Source organism: Phyllostomus hastatus, unplaced genomic scaffold (assembly GCF_019186645.2).
Source record: "Phyllostomus hastatus isolate PE091 unplaced genomic scaffold, TTU_PhHast_1.1 phas_contig_150, whole genome shotgun sequence".
In the NCBI taxonomy this organism is placed as follows: domain Eukaryota; kingdom Metazoa; phylum Chordata; class Mammalia; order Chiroptera; family Phyllostomidae; genus Phyllostomus; species Phyllostomus hastatus.
The window spans coordinates 27,511,329-27,529,897 of record NW_025333611.1 but is presented as its reverse complement, the minus strand read 5'-3'; the positions used below and the strand labels follow the sequence as shown (position 1 = coordinate 27,529,897).

The window sequence follows — 18,569 nt, the reverse complement described above, 5'->3', positions numbered from 1 at the left end:
AAGTAGCAGTCAGTAATCTGGTCATTCCCAGTAAGGCCATTCATGATGAATGGAGGAAGAACAGAGGTTTGTGAGGTGCACACAGCAGGACAGTTAACGCCAGAAGTGACCAGTCTGGCATGGGAAAGGTTTATCTCCTACCCAGGGCCCACCACGGAGATGTTTTTATTGAAATGCAAATGGTAGTGTTAACAAGTAACCTCCCTGTGGCCCAGGTGGGACCTCTTCCCCTATAGGTGGGTCAGCCAAATACCCCCATGGGGCAGACAGTCTCCCAAGCGCTAAGAGGAAGTCCAGTGAGATAAGGCCTCCCACGCCAAGTCGTAGGAGGTGGCGTGCAGTGAGTCTGGCGCAGGATTACGGGTCCTGTTGGACACCTGGTGTGGTCTGGTTCTCCTCAGCTGTGGCTGTAGCCATCTCCTCTGAAGACAGACTCCTCTTTTCTGCAATTAACCTTTTAACTCCCACCATCCACTGACTGACTTCGGTCACATGGTCAACCATAAGAGAGCGGTGAATGTCATCTGCTGCATCCCACCGGTGGTTTGAAAGCTCTGGAGAGGGGGGGAGAGAGAGAGACTGAGCATGCAGTCTGGGCAAAAGACAGCTCCCACTCCTCCCTTCCCACCACCTGTCCTGGCTGAGCCAACAACGAAAGGATGAGGACTTAGGCTATACCCAGGGACCTGCCCATACCCTGCACCAGCAGAGCCATCCTCTTCTTTACAGGTGTTGACAGCTTCCCTCCAACCCACTGTTCCTGCAGCAGAGCCAGGCGTCGGCTGATGTCATCACACACCTGCTTCTGAGAGACAGAAACCCCTCCAAGTCAGTGCTGCCAGCCAGCAGGGGCAGGGAAAACCTAGCACCACACAGGCAGCACCTTCTTTCTCTGGCCCAGGAACTTAATGCCTAATCTTAGCATTTTGGTTCTTTACCCAAAGGTTAGAAGCCCCAGTGAGAATCTGATGAAACCTATGGATCTCCTTCTAAGAAAAGAGCTGTGTACAGCTAGAATTGTAAAATTTCCTGTTTCTTGGGCCCTCAGAAATTCATTTTATAGTGCTACTTTACAAATACAAAAACTAAGGATGAAAGAAGTGAAAATTACTATACTGCTTTCCTTTAAGACTCCTCAGATCCCTTGCTTCCAGAGAACTTAAACACTACAGATAAGAAAAGTTTCACCCTGGGTGGTGTGGCTCACTGGATTGCATGCCAGCCTGCACCCGAAAGGTCACCAGTTTGATTCCCAGTCAGGGCATATGCCTGGGTTGCAGGCCAGGTCCCTACGTGTAGACGTGCAAGAGACAACTGACAGGCGTATCTCTTGCACATCGAGGGTCCTCTCCCTCTTTCTCCCTCCCTTCCCCTCTCTTTAAAAGTAAATAAATAAAATCTTTTTTAAAAGAAAATGAGGGTTTCCTTCCCTCCCTGAGCACAAAATCAGCAGGGTCTGCTCTGAATGGCCTAGAGGTCCTAGAGGTATGAAAATCAGGCTGTCCATCACTAAAGGGATTTGAATTTAACTCTTGTTCCTACAACAAGTCCATTGAACCCTCCTGAAACCCTGTGTTCATTTTTTCTGGGAAGTCCTTAGCAGACCCCAAAGGGGTCTATAATGCAGAAAAGGTTAAGAGCCACACCTGCATCTGGCTGTCCATAGGAACCCCCCCACCCCATGGGAGTGGCAGGGCTTACCTTTGTGTGCCCGTGGCAGTCATCCAATGCCTGTTCCAAAGGTCTCAGCACATCTTCCAGCAGAGTCTCACACTCAGTGACGGGCAAATCTGTGGGCTCCACAGTGGGGGCAGGACAAGTCCCCATAGCTGGGGGCCTGGAAGACTTACTTGAAGGAGGTGGAAGCCCCATTGGGGGGGGGCCAGGAGAAGTCTCTGAAGTGGGGACTGAAAAGGTAAAGCAGGATCAGACAAACAGGAACAACTGCTGAAGTAGGTAAACTCAACCCTAACTCCATCCCTTCTGAGAAGGGCTACTCTAAGACAATGCTTACTCAAAATGTGTATTTATGAAGTCCTTACTATGTGCCAGACAATCTGCAAATCACCAGAGGTAAGAGTAGACAGACAAGGTTTCTGACCTCGGAGCTTAAATTCTAGAGAAAAGGGGAAGAAAATCACCAAATTATGTTGTGTGCTACAAAGAAATAAAATGGATTAAGTAATAAAGAGGAACAGAGGGACCTATCTAGAAGGCCATCTGATTTTATCCCAGCCAACAACTAAGTGACATTTGGCAAGTTAGTTTTAACCTGGGCTTGGGTTCCTCTCCTGTAAAATGGACATATTACTGTAAGTACTTATTTTACAGAGCTGCAATGATGCATAAGAATGTAGGTACCGCCCTGACCAGTGTGGCTCAGTTGGTTGGATGTCATCCCAAAAAGCGAAGGGTCGCCAGTTTGATTCTCAGTCAGGACACATGACTGGGTTGCGGGTTCAGTCCCTGGTCGGGGTGCCTACAAGAAGGCAACTATTGCTGTTTCTCACATTGATGTTTCTTTCCCTCTCTTTCCCCCTCCCCTCCCCTCTCTCTAAAAATAAATCTTAAAAAAAAAAGAAAAGAATACAGGTACAATGGCTCGATTAGTGTGTAGCAAAAAGTGCTCACAAAGTTAAGAACTGATGAATGAGATAGCTGTGGCCACAACAAGCCAAAGGAAACGAATACTAGGTAGAGATCAGGGCAGCACCCAGGAGGCTGGAAGAGTCAAAACATAAATTCCGTATACTCTGTGAAAAACCAGTGAGGCTGGGTCACAAGTGGAGGCAGCGACACCAGCTGGTAGGTTAACGGAGCAGTAGTCCTGGAAAGAAAAGCTGCTGCTACAGACTTGCGTGAAAGACTAGAGGGAAAATTGAGTGGTCAGATTGATTTGGGAGGAAACAGCACAGGACTTGGTGGACTGGGCGTGAGGGAGAAGAGTCAAGAATGACTCTTGGTTTCTGACTTCAGTAATGGGATGGGGGAACCACTACAGAAGGAGACAAGACTGGAGAAGAAAAAATCAACAATTTACTCCTAGGCATCAACATCCACATGGACAATGAATCGTCCTCTTGGTTTCTTGCCCTCCTCACCTCCAGTGATCATGTTTTCCACCCTACCTCGGTCTGGCCTCTTGTTCCCCTCTGCCACCTTCTTGACACCACTGAACCATCTCCAGAATCTGACCACCTCTCCCACCATTCCAGCTGAGCTACACAGGCTTAACCGGGCAGTAAAAATCACTCCCTTATCAACACTCTCACCTCACTTATCCATTCCCACTGTCCCATTGTTCTGGTAAATCCAACCTGCCTGCACTTGTTGGGAGGAAAAATACAACTCTGCCGAGGAGTTACACTTTAAATCCATGGCTACAAAGTTTAAAAGGTATCCATCACTGCTCGGAAGTCCTCTTCACCTCATTTTCCCAATCTTTGGAATACCCGTTTTCACATCTCTAAACTTTCTACCCCCTCCCTCTCCTCTTTACCTTTCCCTGCTGTCTCTCTACTCCTGACTCTGCCTCCTATTTCGTTGAGAATACAGGAGTCATTAAACAGGAACTCCTATTTCCCACCACCAGTTCTACTAACACACCCACATCGGTGGCCACTTTCCTCCTCCAACAGATGAAAGGTCTCTGCTGAGATCAGAGGCCATCTCTCCAGGTGAACTCTGCACCCAGCCTCTCATGCCTTCTCTAGCCTTCGGTCCTGGAACTACCCCTTTTCTCCAGCACCCTCAGTTCTCCCAGTTGACTGAACCACCCCCGACCCTCGCACACAAAGCCACCATGGTGTATACTGCTTTAAAAACAAAAGCCCTCCCTTACCTCACATTCCGTCCTCAGGCACTCCACCCCCTTTCTCATCTCTGCTTTACAGTAGAATTTCTTCCATGAGAGGCCTTTAGTCACTTCTCTGTCTTTTCACATCCCCCTCTCGGCCCATTCTAGCGAGTTTCTGTTCTCATCACTCCACAGACCGCTCTTCGGGTCATCAGTGATCACTCTGTATGTCAAAACCAGCGGTCCCTTTTCTCTTGACCTCTCAGCAGTGTTCATCACAGTTGAGTCACAAAATTTGACTAAATTTTACTCATTGTCAAAAGAAAATTATTTTCTTACTTCTTTGGCTATTTCTCACCTTCCTTTGTTAATTCCTTCTTTACTCAACCTTGAAATGCTACAGAGCCTTAGGGTTCTGGCTTGGATCTTCTTTAGGACTTTATCCACACATTCTCCCCTAGGTTACCTTAGTCAAGTTCCTGACATCACATACCATCCACACAAGAGTGACTCATTTCTGTAATTCTGGCCTACACCTCTCCCCAATACAGCAGCCCAAATTTAACACAGCTGAGACAGTTTGCTTTCCCCCTGGCCCCAAAACCACTATTCTCCCGTCTTCTGATCAGTGAAAATACCAGCCAGTTCTTCAAGCTACAGTGATTCTCCTTCTCCTAACCCACTCATTCCTACCCACTTTCTCCATAACATATCCCACGCATATCCATCCAATTCCTACCACCTCTAGGACCCCCACCCTTGTGCAAATCATCATTAAATGTTGCCTTTGTTACCATAACCACCTCTTAACTTTCCATGTCTTCCCTATACTCTTCCACACAGCAGACAGTGATCATTTTAAAAATGTAAATCGGTGTTTCTCAGTCTGAGAAGATTCTGCCTGTGGGGCAAATGTCTGAATATGCCTTTAGCTGTCCTGACTAGATGGGCGCTCCTGGCATCTAGTGGGTAGAGGTCAGGGATGCTGCAAACACCCCACTGTGTCCAGGACAGTCCCGCACCACAAAGAATTATCTGGCCCAAAATGTCAATGGAGCCAAGGTTAGGAAGTCCTAGCTTGTACCATTCCTCTTCAGGGTTACAGTGTGGAGAATAGAAGGGTGCTAAAGAGCTGAACCTGAGCCTTTCTCAGGGCCACAGCCATACCCGCTGGCACGGGAACTGCTCAGGAGAAAATGCAGCCCTCCTCTAATTTAAACATTGCAATGGAAGCCCTGGCTGGTGTAGCTCAGTGGATTGAGCGCAGGCTGCAAACCAAAGTGTCGTAGGTTCGATTCCCAGCCAGGGTACATGCCTGGGTTGCAGGCCATAACCCCCAGCAACTGCACATTGATGTTTCTCTCTGTCTCCCTCCCTTCCCTCTCTAAAAATAAATAAAATCTTAAAAAAAACACATTGCAATGGTTTCCAACTTCACATAGATTAAAACACAAACTCCTTACCCTGGTTTATCAAACCAACTATGATCTGGCCCCTTACTACTACTACTTATCTCTATCCCTAGCCCACTGTGCCCTGGCCACTAGGTATTCCTTCAGTCTCTGACCTTGTCAAACTTGTTCTTCAGGCCTTTGCACTAGGGATTTCCGATGCCTGGAGTGCTCTGGTGCCTGACCTTTGCATAGATAGCTTTTAATCATTCACCTTTCGGCTTAAATGTCAGCCCCTCAGACACCTTAGCAACCTGGTCACTCTCACGTCACTGTTTTCTTTCTTTACAGATCTCTTACCACTATTTCATTTGTGTGTCTCCAAAGCTACACAGTGTGGACTCCATGAAAGCAGAAACCCTTTTGTCTTCATTGCTGTTCTAGTTCTCTCTCAAACAGTGCCTGGCACATAGATGGTGCTCAGTGGATGACAACGAGTGAATGAATGCATGAATGACATCTTAAGTCTGGGATGCTTATTATATAGTCAAGTGAAGATGTAGAACAGACAAGTGATATACCGCTATGGAGTTCTGGGAAGAGATCTAGGTTGGAAATAAAATTTGAAAATAATTTGAGAGCGAAAGCTACATTAAAACCACAGATTTGGATGAGATCACCTTGGATGAAAGCATAGAAAGATTCTCTTGAAACCAACGTATTATTTATTGATCTGGGCATCAGAGAAGAGGCTCAGAAAAGAACCTGCCCTGTGGCCCTTTCTGGGCTCCAACCTCTCTCACGGAATCTTCAGAGGAGCAAACAGGCCCCTCGAAACAAGCTTATCCCTGGCACCGCCCATTCTCGGCCGGCCTCTGCGCCCAGGGCCCCCACGCACCTCTGGGGGATCCATCTTGGGGAGCGGCGACTCTCTTGGTTAGCGGATTGCGCTTGGGTCCCCCGGCCTGGGTCTGTAGCCCGTAGGAGAACTGCGGCGGGTCGTTCCAACCGCGCTCCTTGTTGCCTGCGGAAGGGAGGACAAGTGTGAAGCGGGCCCGGTGGAGCCGGAGGGTCCGCACCCCACGCCGTCACCGCCTCCGGCCTGGGCACAGAGGAGGGCCCGGTGACCCTAGCCCGCTGCCGCTCTCACCCGGCTTAACGTACAGCTCCGCCATCTCCACTTCCGCAGAGCCAGCGGGGCGACGCGTCACTTCCGGGCGGCCGCGCGTCCACGCAGCCGGGGGCACCGCCCTCCGGCTGGTTGCCTGGCGCCGTCCGATGCGACTGTAGCGGAGTACCGTCGGCAGCCGGTGGTGGAGACCTGCACCCACTGTCTATGGGACCGGCCCTGATCACAAGGCACCAAATGAGGCTCGGCTGTCTTGCAGGAGGCGGCGCTCTAGGAGCCCTAGTACCCTCAATCTCTCCAAGCCTCACAATTGCTCTCAGGAGCAAGTTTAAACCGCCAGAAGCTCCGGCCCCGACTCATGCCCCTCCGTGACCTAACCAGACCAATTTCTAGAACCCCACCCCTAACCTCTCCTCTACGTGTATATCCTCTAGGGTTGATTATTAATACAAAATTCTACACTTAGATGTCAACTCATCAGGAAGCCTAGTACCGCTCTGGGCAAGGTTGTCTCATCTGAGCTCCCACGACCCTCTGAGATCTCCTAGTTTTACTACATACTGTCTTCTATCTTGTTTTACTCTTGTTTCTTTCCCTTTCTGACAGTCTCAGAAAGTGGAAACCCTATTTTATTACATCCCCAATGCCTGGCACAGAGAAGACCTTAGAAAATATATTTGTTGAATGAATGATATCAGATTTCCATCACACCCAAGTTCTCATGTGACTACAGGCAGCCACCAACACCAAGCACAGACACAGACACGTCACACAGGTTAACCCCCCAACCCTGTCCCAGGCCCAACATACTCACACCCAGTGAGGTCACTGAGGGATTTTTATTTATACTGATTTTGCTATAAAGTGTTGCTGAGGTAGAGCCAACTGTCCAGGGCTGGACAGGGGCAAGGAACACAGGGACCCAGGGAAAGGAGAGCCAGGGTCCTGGGTTGTGGTGCAGGGCCTCTCAGCCATCCATATAAACAATTAATAAATTGGGCAATAAATAAAGGGTGCACAAGGTGGGAAGGACAGGCAGAGAAGGCTCCAAAGGGTGAGAGGCTGCAGGCCCCTGGAGAATGACGGGGAACAGATCAGGGCACGGACCCAGGGCCTCTTTCCCCAGCCCTCCCAAATCGATTCAGGGCATATGGAGCAGAGAGGGTTTCAGCCGGAAGGCATCAAGAAAAGAGAAGATGCCCCGCTTTCGAGGGGCTGCACCCCCAACCCCTCCTTTGAGCACGGGGAGAGGCAAGGGAACTCCTGGGGAGTCCACGGAGCTGGTCCGCTTGAGCCGCAGGCGGGCACGGGCCTGGGCACCCCAGGCCTTGCCTCGAGCTGCAGAGGCCACAAGACACTTCTGGTACTGAACCTAGGGAGAATGGGTACGTGAGGATCCAGCTCCTTTCTGCCTCAGGTTCCCTGAAAGCTTCGGCAGGACAGGGGACTGGCCAAGGCTTCAGTCTGATATGAGGCTCCACTACATCCAGAGCCCCTACTGCATTCCCAGGTAGCTCAAGAACAAGAACATAAAACTGGATGTTTACTGAGCACTTAAGGGGGGCTGGACACTGTGCTAAATGCTTTGTATAAAAATTAACAACCCAACTATTTATCAGGTGTTATTATCCCCACTTCACAAATGAGGAAACTGAGATTGAGGGATTGCCCACAGTCGCCTAGCCAGAAAATGGTAGAATTGGAATTCAAACCTAGCTGTCTGACTGCAGAGTCTGTACTCTAAACCACGTCTTACCACCATGCCAACTCTCCATCTCTCATGACCCTAGGGGCGCACCCCTAGCAAGGTGGATTCTCTAGGCAAGGAGAGGGTCTTCAACTCAAACTCCATGCCCAATGCAACTGCCCCAACCTTCTCTCATTTGAACTCAAGAGGGTCCTGAATGGTCTTCTTGTGTCTTCCAAACCTTTTACATACACTACAGCTTAAGTGGCCTTCCCAGTCCACAAACCTGACTTCACTGTCCTGCTCAAAACCCTTCCATGGCTTGGAGTGTCTCAGGATGAAATAAACTCATCACCTGTCTGACCTAGAAGTTCTTCCATGACCTGGTCTCTGCCATTCTCTCTGCCCTCACCTCTCACTCCATTCCCCTAGCACTCCACAGATGCTGGAGTCCCTCGGATACTGTCACCCGCTATCACGTCCCAGCTTCAGAGCTGAAGCTCCCTGGACTCGGCACACCTCCTGTCCTACCCCTCTTCACCTGGCTAACTTCCTCCTTAGACCTTCAATTCTCAATTTCCTATCACCTCTTTTAAGTAGACTTTTTGAACCCTTGAATGGACCTTCTCCTCCATCATCCTCTGGTGTACAACTTCCTTCTGGTCTGTCTCCACTTTAACCTAAGGCTGTGCTCTCTATACCACTGAATTCTCAGGGTCACGGACGGTGCCTCGTTTCCTGCAGGCACTCGTATTCGTTGAGTGAATGAGTAAACTGAAGAGTGAGAGCATTCCACATTCAAATGCCCACCAGGAAATAACCTACGTAAGACAAAAAGGAAAGACAATGCCCACCCTACAGGGCACAGCCCTACACAACTCCAGCTGAATGTTGAAATTTATGCATGTGGACCCAGTGTCGGAGCTTCTGATATTTAACAACCAAAAAAAAAGAAATAGCAATTATTGTGTGAAATGTCCTGGCCTTTAAATATTGGCACCTCATTAAAACTTATTAAAAACAGCATGAGGACCAAATGAAACACTCTAAACCACAGTCAGCCCTGGTATCACTGGTTTGTGATTTCTAGACAGGGTGCCAATCCTGAGCCCCAGCCACCAGGACGAAGCAGCTGCAGGGCAACCCTACCCACCATTCCCAGCCCTGACTCACCATGCAAGCAGCCTGCACAGCTTCGGAGAGTGCCCCGGCATGGGGCTGGCACCAGAAGGCTGCGCACTGGAAGCTCTGACAGCCCAGGTCAGCAATGAGGCCAAAGGTGTGCGGGTCGCGGCCAACACCAATAAAGGTCACAAGGCGCACAGGGCACTGCCACAGTGGCTCCTCCTCTGCGTCAGCCTCTGCCTGCCCACACCAGGCCCAGTCACCAGAGGGCCAGGCAGAGGCTGGGCCCACTGAGCTCTTCTAGCAGCAAGCAGTGACCCTCAGCAGCCCTGCCCACCCCTCCACAACCCCCAACTTCACCTTCTGGTACCTGAATGGGGTGAGCAGTCATGAGAGAGTCGGACACACTGAGCATGGCGGGGACCCAGGCATCCCGGTCCCCCCGGGTGGTAAGGACACCAATGGCCTCATTCAGCACATCCATTCCTGGGGAAACATGTCCACCATGGTGTCTCCCAGACGTAAAGAAGGAAAGAATCTTCGGGGAGTGTCTAGGCCCATCTCCCTGACTTGGAATTCAGAGAGATGGGAAGAGAATTCCTGGCGCTGGGCTTAGAATCCGGAGTTGGGAAAGGTTGTACATCCCAGGCCGTACAGGGCCATGGAAGCACGCTGTGAAACAGTGGTAGAGCCTACCTCATCCACCTTCCCCTGGCCCCATGCAGCCCCCCCACCCCCCGCCCGCTCAGTCCTCACCCATGGCTTTAGTGACTGGCAGGGTCCCCATGTACAGTGCCTCGTACTTCTGAGCAGCCTGGCTCACGGCATCCAGCAGCTCCACTGAAACATATACAGCATGTTGGCCCAGGTGCTGTCTCAACTACCCCTTTCCCACCCTTCTGAGAGAGCTGGAGCTAGCATAAGACAGAAGAAAAGACCATGGATGCACCTCCAATTCAGGGCTTGGGATTCCCGGGACCAGGACACATCAGAGGCCCCGTATCTCCAGGGAAGTACTAAGTAACCAGGACTACCTCCCCAGCTTTCACCTAGACAGCCTGTTGCTGCAATGCAGACCTCCCTCCTCATACCTTGCCTCGGCAGATCTTCAGGGGAGATGGCGTCCGAGGAACAGCAAGAGGAATCACCACCGACCCCTACTCGCTCTGACAAGATCTGAAACACAGTGCAGGTAGCCTGAGGCACGGGGAGAGGGGAATGGAGGCAAGGGAGCCAATACCACCCTGCACCAGCCTCCCTGGCAGCTTCAGACCCAGCTCCCTCCCACATTCCCTACCCAACTCCTGGCCCTTACCTGGGCACAGAGCCCATGTAGGGCACTGGCAATGGCCTTGGCAGGGACGTCACAGCGAAACACATGGCACTTGAGCATACAGCTATCTTTGTCTCCCGCCACAAAAGCGAAGTCCCTGGCAGGTCAGAGATGGGGCTGGGGTAGAGGCTGGATAGGGATAGGGGCCTGCAATGCCTGCAGGAGGAGCCTAGAAAGTCAGGCAAGGGATGTGGAAAGGACGGACAGAGAAGTCAAGGCTGGGGCTCAAGGCACCCGGCTGCAACTCACCTGTCACTATTCCGGAAGCATGTGGGAGCACAGAAGAGAATCAGCTCAGCCTCTCAGGCTGTCCCCCATCTGTCCCTGTTGAGCTGGGCCCACCCTCCCCAACTAGGGCTGCACCAGGCAGGGGAGACAGAGCTTGGGTCCATGTCAGAGGATCTGTGTCCAGAGGTTCAAGTACAAGGGATCAGCATCAGTGGGGAGAACAGCTTGCAGGGTGGGGTGGAAGGAGCAACTTTCACTTGGAGGGATGTAGGAGTCCTCACCGGCCCTTAGAGCTGCCCACGCCCCACACACGGATGTGCACCAGAGGCTGGCAGTGGATCAGACTGTGGTCCAGGGGATTCACCAGGCTCATGGCATCCTTCTTCAGGATCATTAGCATGTTCTGGCCCTGCCAAGGACAGAGCGCAGCCTGGAGATAAGTGGTTGCCATGGGAAACAGATGATTCAGAGACATCTACCTCTGCTAGACCCAGGGCTGCACCTGTTGAAGGGCTGGCCAGCTCACCTCGCCCCAGGCACCATCTGGGGGCTGGCTCCGGCTGCGGGTCTGGGCCAGCTGCTGGATGCAGTTATTGACTGCGATACTGCTCTTCCCTGGTACCAGGTCCTCTTCGGGTACCTCTACCCAACCCAGAGAGCGGACTGCAAAGCACTGACGGATTGGGAGAAAGGGCAGAAGGGCACCAAATGAGTAGAGGTGGAGTAGAGTAGGAGATACCACAGGCTCCACACATATAAAATGTCTGGTATACCCTTCCTTCACCCCGAGCATCTCTGCTTAGCCCAATCCCACCCCTGACCTTTCCCTCGGGACCCTTCAATGCCATGGGCTGACCCCCAGGCCCAAGTCACTACCTTAGCCCCTGGTTCCATGTTCTGGATGTAGGATTCCTCACCATACCAGGACAGGGAGTTACTGAAACAGAGCAGAGCTGATAAGAGACCATACTTCCTATAGAAGGGACACTGGTGAGGCACAGACTACTTGATAGGCAGTAGATGCGGGACAAGACCCAGAATATAGTGTCCCAAATATAAAACAAAGGCAAGGCCCAGGGTATATTAAATAAATGTACATAAAGAGTGTGAATCTGAAGAAAAAATCAGGACACAGGACATAAAATAAAAGTTGCAAATGTGGCCCTGGCTGGTGTGGCTCAGTGGATTGAGTGCCAGCCTGTGAACCAGAGGGTCACCGGTTCGATTCCCAGTCAGAGTACATGCCTGGGTTGTAGGCCACGTGCCCAGTAGGGGGTGCACAAGAGGCAATAGCACATTGATGTTTTTCTCCCTCTCTTTCTCTCTTCTTTGCTCTATCTCTAAAGATAAGTAAATAAAATCTTTTTAAAATGTATTAAAATTTAAAAAGTTGCAAACATGGAATAGGGTCCAAAATGTGGACCAGAGCCCCAAATCAGAACAAGAGACCCTAGAACATGGGATGGGAAACTCCGTGAACAGAGGCCAGGACAGCAGCCAGGGTCTAGAACATATGTCAAGACCCAGAATGTGGAGAAAAACATGTGGTAAAACACAGAGTCAGGAACAAAGACAAAACTCAAAATACTGAGAGCCAAGAACATGGGCCAGAGTCTAGAACCTGCGTTGGAAAGCAGACTGTGGATCCAGCTGCATCTCTGAGTGCCATGGCACCCAAGCCTTTCATTTGGCCCGGTCTATCTATCCCAGTTACCTCCGGTCCAGTGAGCTCTCCAGGCTGGAGAAGGATCTTCCTTTGGGCGGCCGAAGTTCCCAAATCCCTTCCGTCCTCTACAGAGAGGGAACGAGGTCAGTGCAGCGGCACACTAGGTCCACACACGGGCTCAGGGCTCCTCCTCACCCTCCACCTACCGAGCATGGGCCCTCTGCATCTCCTGACTCCCAGGATGGGCGCTGCCACTGGGTACTACCGCTGGGCACATGCCAATAGTAAGTACCTGCAGCATCATGAATCTTCCTCCAGCCAGGGGGCAGGCCTGGCTCTCCCTCCAGACTCTGGTCGCCCCACAAGTCATCTACGGGAACACGGAATGAGGAGGGGAACACAGGATTGGAGAAGGAGGGCACAGGCGTGGGTTCACATAAACACCTTGTCAACACTCATGTTGGAGGCCCAGGCTCCCAAACTTGGGTAATTTTTACAGTACAAAGATCAGGGTTCGTCTGTACCCCAGTTCTCACCCCAGGACGTTCCCCACCTCCCTGCCTTTGAGCCTTGGGGTAGCCCTTCACGCTCCCTCCTCCCCTCTCGGTGCTCCCTCCCATCAGGCCCCTCCGTGCACACCATCGCAATTGACCAGAATTATGGCCAGCATGTAATCCTTGCCCAGCATTGCCCCGGCCGCGTCCCTGCCGGCCTCCGCCTGCTTGCACTCCCAGTGCAGCTCGACCTCTGGAGCAGCTGCGCCGAAAAGCCCAGCCTCTTTGCGCCCAAGTCAGCGAAGCCCGAGGACACCGCCCAAATACGGGGCGGGGCTGGGGCAAGGGGTGGGGTGATGAGATAGGGCGGGCGGAGCAGCAACCCCCGCCAAGGGGTGGTACATGTAAACAGGCGTCTGGATCCAGAGTCGGTGCGCGATTCGTGCCTGAGTCCAGGGGAGGAGCACTGTAGCCTGCGCACCCACCGACACCACCTCGCACCTACAAGCTCATCAGGCGGCGGATGAGTGTCGCGTTCAAACGCACACAAATGAGATCATCACGCCCCGGTCGTATGCGCGCGCACGCGTTCGCGTAGCGTGGGAAACGACAGCAGTCGTCATTTGAGAGTATCTGTGGGCAGGCTACCGCCTGGGCTCCGGCGCCAGGAAAGCGCGTCCACCCTTACCAAAAATGCCCCGGAAGTGCCTCCGCTTTAGGTAATGATGGCCTTAGCGCTTGGTAAAAGGGAGGCGGGGCTGCGCCTGCGCTCTAAGTTCGGCGGGGAAGATGGCGGATGACAAGGTGAGTGACCATGGGGGTGATCGGCAGTCAGGGTAGTAGTCACACCTTTTTAGAACTGGGGTAAGACGACACTGGAGCAGCTCATGGGTGGGGGTGCCCCTTGTTTTCCCTTTTGCTCCTGTCGACAGCCTCAACAGTGGGGAATAGAGTGGCGGAGCGCTACGCGAGGTGAACAGAGCTTGGGATCCCCTGGCTGTCCCCTCAGGGGGACCATCACGATCCCTAGTTACTCACACACACTCGAACCCTTTCACTCTGACACACTCCTCACTCTGCTCCATTCCCTAGCCCTCGAAATTTTCCCTCCCTGAGACACGTTGTTCCCGATTCACACTGGCACACCCTCAGTCAGCCACTCTCTTGGGCACACACTGAATCCCATACTCACGGGCCATCAGAGTCACTCCGTTCATTTACCCGCGCACCTCCAAACAGCCATTACCCATCACCTACCTTCGTACACGCGTGTATAGTCACACATTCAACTTGGGATGGCCTTAAGGGGCAAGGGGGAAAAACCTCGGCAGAAGCCGCGGACCATTTCTTACCTTCGGCCTGGAAGTTCGGCACCACTCACATTTACCCTGCATTAGACCTTGGAACTCAGCAGACAGGACAGACTGGCCTCCACTTCCAGATAGCTTATGGTCATGTCATTAGTACTTTCCTGATCTGATTGCAGGTCCCCTCGCTGCCCCTCCCACCGTCCCTACACATTGCTTACTATATAAAGCTCCTGTAAATTAGTGATGCACATCCCATCTGTCACCCCCTTCCTGTCCCCAATGTGAATTCTGTCCTTGTCAGTGCCTTCCTTCCTTTATCACTGTCAACTCAGGAAGGTATTATGTGTAGAGGTTTCTCAGGCTCACCCCATCCCAGCTTCTGATGGATGGACTTGAGCAGGAGGTGGGGCTAGGTCAGTCTGCTGGAGACAGTGTCTCCCTTGTCCTAGGATTCTCTGCCCAAGCTTAAGGACCTGGCGTTTCTCAAGAACCAGCTGGAGCGCCTGCAGCAGCGTGTGGAAGACGAAGTCAGTAGTGGTGTGGGACAGGTAATGCTGCTTCTGACCCCAACCCCCGGGCTTCATTGCCCAATACGCTTTTGAATGGGTGGTAGAGATCTATTGAGCAAATGGTTATCGGGGGCCTGTTCTCTGTAACTTTAAGGAGTGTTTCCCTGGGGAAATGACACTTGAACTGGGATCTCTTTAAGTGGGGGCTAAAAAGGTGAAGAGGAGAGGAGAAATATTCCAGGCAGATGGAACAACAGAGGCAGAATTCTCATGGGAAATAGCATGATGAACAGAGGGGTGAAAGCAGTTTCCTTTAGCTTCAGTAGTGGGAGAGCATGCCAGGATATGAGAAGCAAGCAGGGTTCAGATTCCTCAGGGACTTCTCTGTTGCCTTGTGGCAGTAAGGTTCTGTGTTTGGAGCCTTCTAACCCTGGGGTTCTGAGATTATGTAATCAGAACTCCTAGGTTCTTTTTGTGCCCCCAGAACCTTGAGAAAGTCTTTGGAGAGAATACTACAGCTTTCCAGATTAAGGGGGAGCAGGTGGTGGGCCATTGTAAGCCTAGCTTGAGTAGCTCCTGGTTAGAAGAGGGGAGAACCTACTGAGTTTTCTCATGAATCTTCTTCCACAGGATGGTTCACTCTTGTCCTCCCCATTCCTCAAAGGCTTCCTGGCCGGCTATGTGGTGGCCAAACTGAGGGCATCCGCAGTATTGGGCTTTGCTGTGGGCACCTGCACCGGCATCTACGCGGCTCAGGCATATGCCGTGCCAAATGTGGAGAAGACATTGAGGGACTATCTGCGGTCACTGCGCAAGGGGCCTGGCTAGCTCTGGATCCCACGGGGAGGCAGGATGAGCAGCTGGGACCTGCAGGTGGACCTCTCGACCACAGACACTGTATCTGGCTTCCCCAGCTGTCACCCATTTGCTGTCTCCCATTTTCTTGCCACCTTTGTCCTTGCTTCCTTTCCTGCAGAGGGTGCACAGTGGCTCATAGCCACCACCCTGGACTCCTCCTTTCCTCCCTAACCCCATGGGACTGATCCCAAGACCGTGGCTTCTGGGGCCACCAGAACTCTTCCCACCCTGACTGTGGAGTTCACAGTTGACTGTGATCCTTAGCATTCTCTCTGGCCATGTACCACGGCTCTTCTCTCCTGACAGCCAGCTCCATATTTTGATTCTCTCCAAACATATCATAATCCTCACTGCCCCTTGCTAGTTTCACCCAGGGTCTGGTGTGAGCATGAGTGTAGAAGATGGGGGTGCGGCAGGCCTGGGCCCACCCAGGCAGGCCCGCTGGACCCTGATGCTACTCCTGTCCACTGCCATGTATGGTGCCCATGCCCCATTGTTGGCACTGTGCCACGTGGATGGCCGAGTGCCCTTCCGACCCTCCTCAGCCGTGCTGCTGACTGAACTGACCAAGCTGCTGTTGTGCGCCTTCTCCCTCCTGGTGGGCTGGCAAGCATGGCCCCAGGGGGCCCCACCTTGGCGCCAGGCTGCCCCCTTTGCACTATCAGCCTTGCTCTATGGCGCTAACAACAACCTGGTGATCTATCTTCAGCGGTACATGGACCCCAGCACCTACCAGGTGCTGAGCAATCTCAAGATTGGAAGCACAGCCCTGTTCTACTGCCTCTGCCTCCGGCACCGCCTCTCCGCACGCCAGGGCCTAGCACTGCTGCTGCTGATGGCAGCGGGGGCCTGCTATGCAGCTGGTGGCCTCCAAGACCCTGGGAACACCCTTCCTGGGTCCCCTCCAGCAGCTGTGGCTGGTCCCATGCCCCTGCATATCACTCCACTAGGACTGCTGCTCCTTGTCTTGTACTGCCTCATCTCAGGCTTGTCGTCCGTGTACACAGAGCTGCTGTTGAAGCGACAGCGGCTGCCCCTGGCACTTCAGAACCTCTTCCTCTACACTTTCGGTGTGCTCCTAAACCTAGGACTGCATGCAGGTGGCGGCCCTGGCCCAGGCCTCCTGGAGGGCTTCTCGGGATGGGCAGTGCTCGTGGTGCTGAGCCAGGCGCTAAATGGACTGCTCATGTCGGCTGTCATGAAGCACGGCAGCAGCATCACACGCCTCTTTGTGGTGTCCTGCTCCCTGGTGGTCAATGCTGTGCTCTCAGCAGCCCTGCTGCGGCTGCAGCTCACAGCCGCCTTCTTCCTGGCCACACTGCTCATTGGCCTGGCGGTGCGCCTGTACTACGGCAGCCACTAGCCTCTGACCACCTCCACCCTGACTCCTGACCCTGGAGATTGGGCGTCGCCATTAGAGCCACCTCCTAGCCCCCCTTACCCTCAGCAGCCCCGTAACAAGTGCCTTGTGAGAAAAGCTGGGGAGGTGGAGGTGTACCCCTGGGAGACTTGGATCGTGGCTTTGGTTAAGAACTGGAAACTCAAACACCCCCTCTCCCCCCAGTTCTTCCCAAGAAATTAAAGGAGCATCAGTACCTAGGCCCGAGAAGTGACCCCATTCCCGAGAAGGTTCTTTGGCTCGTTCTGTGTGAATGCAGTTGCTTAAAGTGGGTGACAGTTGGTTTCTCTTTCCTACTGTGGCCACCCCAGCAGACCCATATCCCCAAGGCCTGGTGCTGGCTGCCCAGCTGTGGTGCATGATTCCCCCATAAAGGATACTTGCCCCCAACTGTCTTGCAGAAAAGCCCAATTGCCTCGGCCATTCTGCCGAGTTCCCCTAGTTCTAGCAGCATCTGGAGACAGTGCCTCCTACTCCCTCCACAGTGCTGCTCTCCACATCCAGCCTTTGTTCTGGAAACCCCAGAGGGGCTGGGACTTAATTTGTCTCAGGAGATGTCCCTGGGCCCTGGCTTAAGTCTATACTCCTGACCTCTCTATTCATCCAAAGACCCTCTTGAAGCCCACTGCCCCATCTAGAGCTCCTAGGAGTTACCATCCTCCCCACTCTAGGTCCTGCTCCTGCCTAGCAGTGTCCCAGCTCCCAGCAGCCACGGAAGCTCTGCACAGAGTGACCTGGGACCAGGCACAGGGAAACGTATAGCTCAATTGTGTCTAACTGCATAAGCAATAAAGTCTTAAAGCTTTCTGGAGTGAGGGCAGTTCCTCCATTCGGCCATGACCCGTGTCCTGTGTCTTCTGTGTTACATAGCTCTTCTCAAACAATTGTATTCCCCTGACTCCCTTAGTATCTTAACCCTGGGCTAACTCAGACTATGAGAAAGGGCTGTTCTCTGTCACAGAGCTTTTGAAGTTTCCCTGAAACATGAAACTTGGGTGCTGGGGAATTCGGAGGCATCTTGGGAATAGAAGGCACTAGGCGCAACAGGACAAGCCAGACTGAGGCCAGAGAACTCTGGGACTCGGTGTGGTTGATTCTCATTTCCTCTAGGTCCCTCACTGCCTGTCATCTGTTCTCAGTGCCAGAGGAATGTTAGGACCTGCTGCCGTGGTAGAATGCCCGGTCAACTTGTCTTTAAAAACGTCCTAGTCCTATTGAAGCGTTATCTTAGGGAGCGGGGTTTCGGAATCTCTTTTTTAAATCAGCTCCCTAGGTGACCGGTGCACACTTGTGAACCACTACCAAGTGCTGTGTGGAGGTATAGCCACCAAGACTTGAGTTTGAATTCTGCTTCTGTCGCTTATGGCTGACTGTCCTTGGACAGATACTTAACCCCTCCTGTCTTTAGCTGCCTTAGCTCTGAAATGGGAGTCAATGGTACCAACAGCTATTTTGGGGAGCAGAAAGGTTAAATGAAATAATGGATATTAGGTGCTTAGCAGGGACTGGCACAACGACACTGGCTAGTGGTACTAATTACAATGAAATTTCACTTGGTCATTGTGTCTCAACTTCCTTTATAGGACCCTTAAGAATAAGAAGAGAGGGCCCTGGCTAGGTAGCTCAGTTAGTTAGAGCATCATC

The 18,569-nt window shown here is 52.4% G+C and overlaps 4 protein-coding genes across 8 annotated transcripts; 2 read left to right on the top strand and 2 right to left on the bottom strand.

Moving 5' to 3' along the window:
* Nucleotides 1-124: 124 nt before the first annotated feature.
* Nucleotides 125-6,495, bottom strand: SRA1 (steroid receptor RNA activator 1). Its single transcript, XM_045818999.1, has 5 exons — nucleotides 6,338-6,495; nucleotides 6,086-6,211; nucleotides 1,702-1,907; nucleotides 697-805; nucleotides 125-554 (listed from the first exon to the last, which is right to left on the bottom strand). The coding sequence occupies exons 1-5, from the start codon at nucleotides 6,360-6,362 to the stop codon at nucleotides 358-360; spliced, it is 663 nt and encodes a 220-aa protein (XP_045674955.1). The 5' UTR covers nucleotides 6,363-6,495; the 3' UTR covers nucleotides 125-357.
* Nucleotides 6,496-7,136: 641 nt separating this feature from the next.
* APBB3 (amyloid beta precursor protein binding family B member 3) lies at nucleotides 7,137-13,176 on the bottom strand. Of its 5 annotated transcripts, none has more exons than XM_045818940.1 (13): nucleotides 12,995-13,176; nucleotides 12,562-12,725; nucleotides 12,404-12,480; nucleotides 11,566-11,626; nucleotides 11,192-11,362; nucleotides 10,971-11,098; nucleotides 10,711-10,716; nucleotides 10,444-10,558; nucleotides 10,220-10,304; nucleotides 9,885-9,968; nucleotides 9,499-9,614; nucleotides 9,177-9,368; nucleotides 7,137-7,688 (listed from the first exon to the last, which is right to left on the bottom strand). In XM_045818940.1, exons 1-13 carry the CDS (start codon nucleotides 13,041-13,043, stop codon nucleotides 7,458-7,460), a joined length of 1,479 nt encoding a protein of 492 aa, XP_045674896.1. In that variant the 5' UTR covers nucleotides 13,044-13,176; the 3' UTR covers nucleotides 7,137-7,457. The 5 variants fall into 5 exon arrangements, with proteins under 5 accessions (XP_045674896.1, XP_045674916.1, XP_045674931.1 ...); XM_045818960.1 differs by having other exon boundaries at nucleotides 11,216-11,362; nucleotides 12,995-13,174; XM_045818975.1 differs by having other exon boundaries at nucleotides 12,648-12,725; nucleotides 12,995-13,134.
* Nucleotides 13,177-13,252: 76 nt separating this feature from the next.
* LOC123806036 (SLC35A4 upstream open reading frame protein) lies at nucleotides 13,253-15,884 on the top strand. Its single transcript, XM_045819006.1, has 3 exons — nucleotides 13,253-13,653; nucleotides 14,609-14,707; nucleotides 15,299-15,884. The coding sequence occupies exons 1-3, from the start codon at nucleotides 13,639-13,641 to the stop codon at nucleotides 15,494-15,496; spliced, it is 312 nt and encodes a 103-aa protein (XP_045674962.1). The 5' UTR covers nucleotides 13,253-13,638; the 3' UTR covers nucleotides 15,497-15,884.
* Nucleotides 15,885-15,911: 27 nt separating this feature from the next.
* Nucleotides 15,912-17,765, top strand: LOC123806021 (probable UDP-sugar transporter protein SLC35A4). The gene has a single exon (XM_045818987.1). The coding sequence runs from the start codon at nucleotides 15,915-15,917 to the stop codon at nucleotides 16,887-16,889; it is 975 nt and encodes a 324-aa protein (XP_045674943.1). The 5' UTR covers nucleotides 15,912-15,914; the 3' UTR covers nucleotides 16,890-17,765.
* The last annotated feature ends 804 nt before the right edge of the window (nucleotides 17,766-18,569 follow it).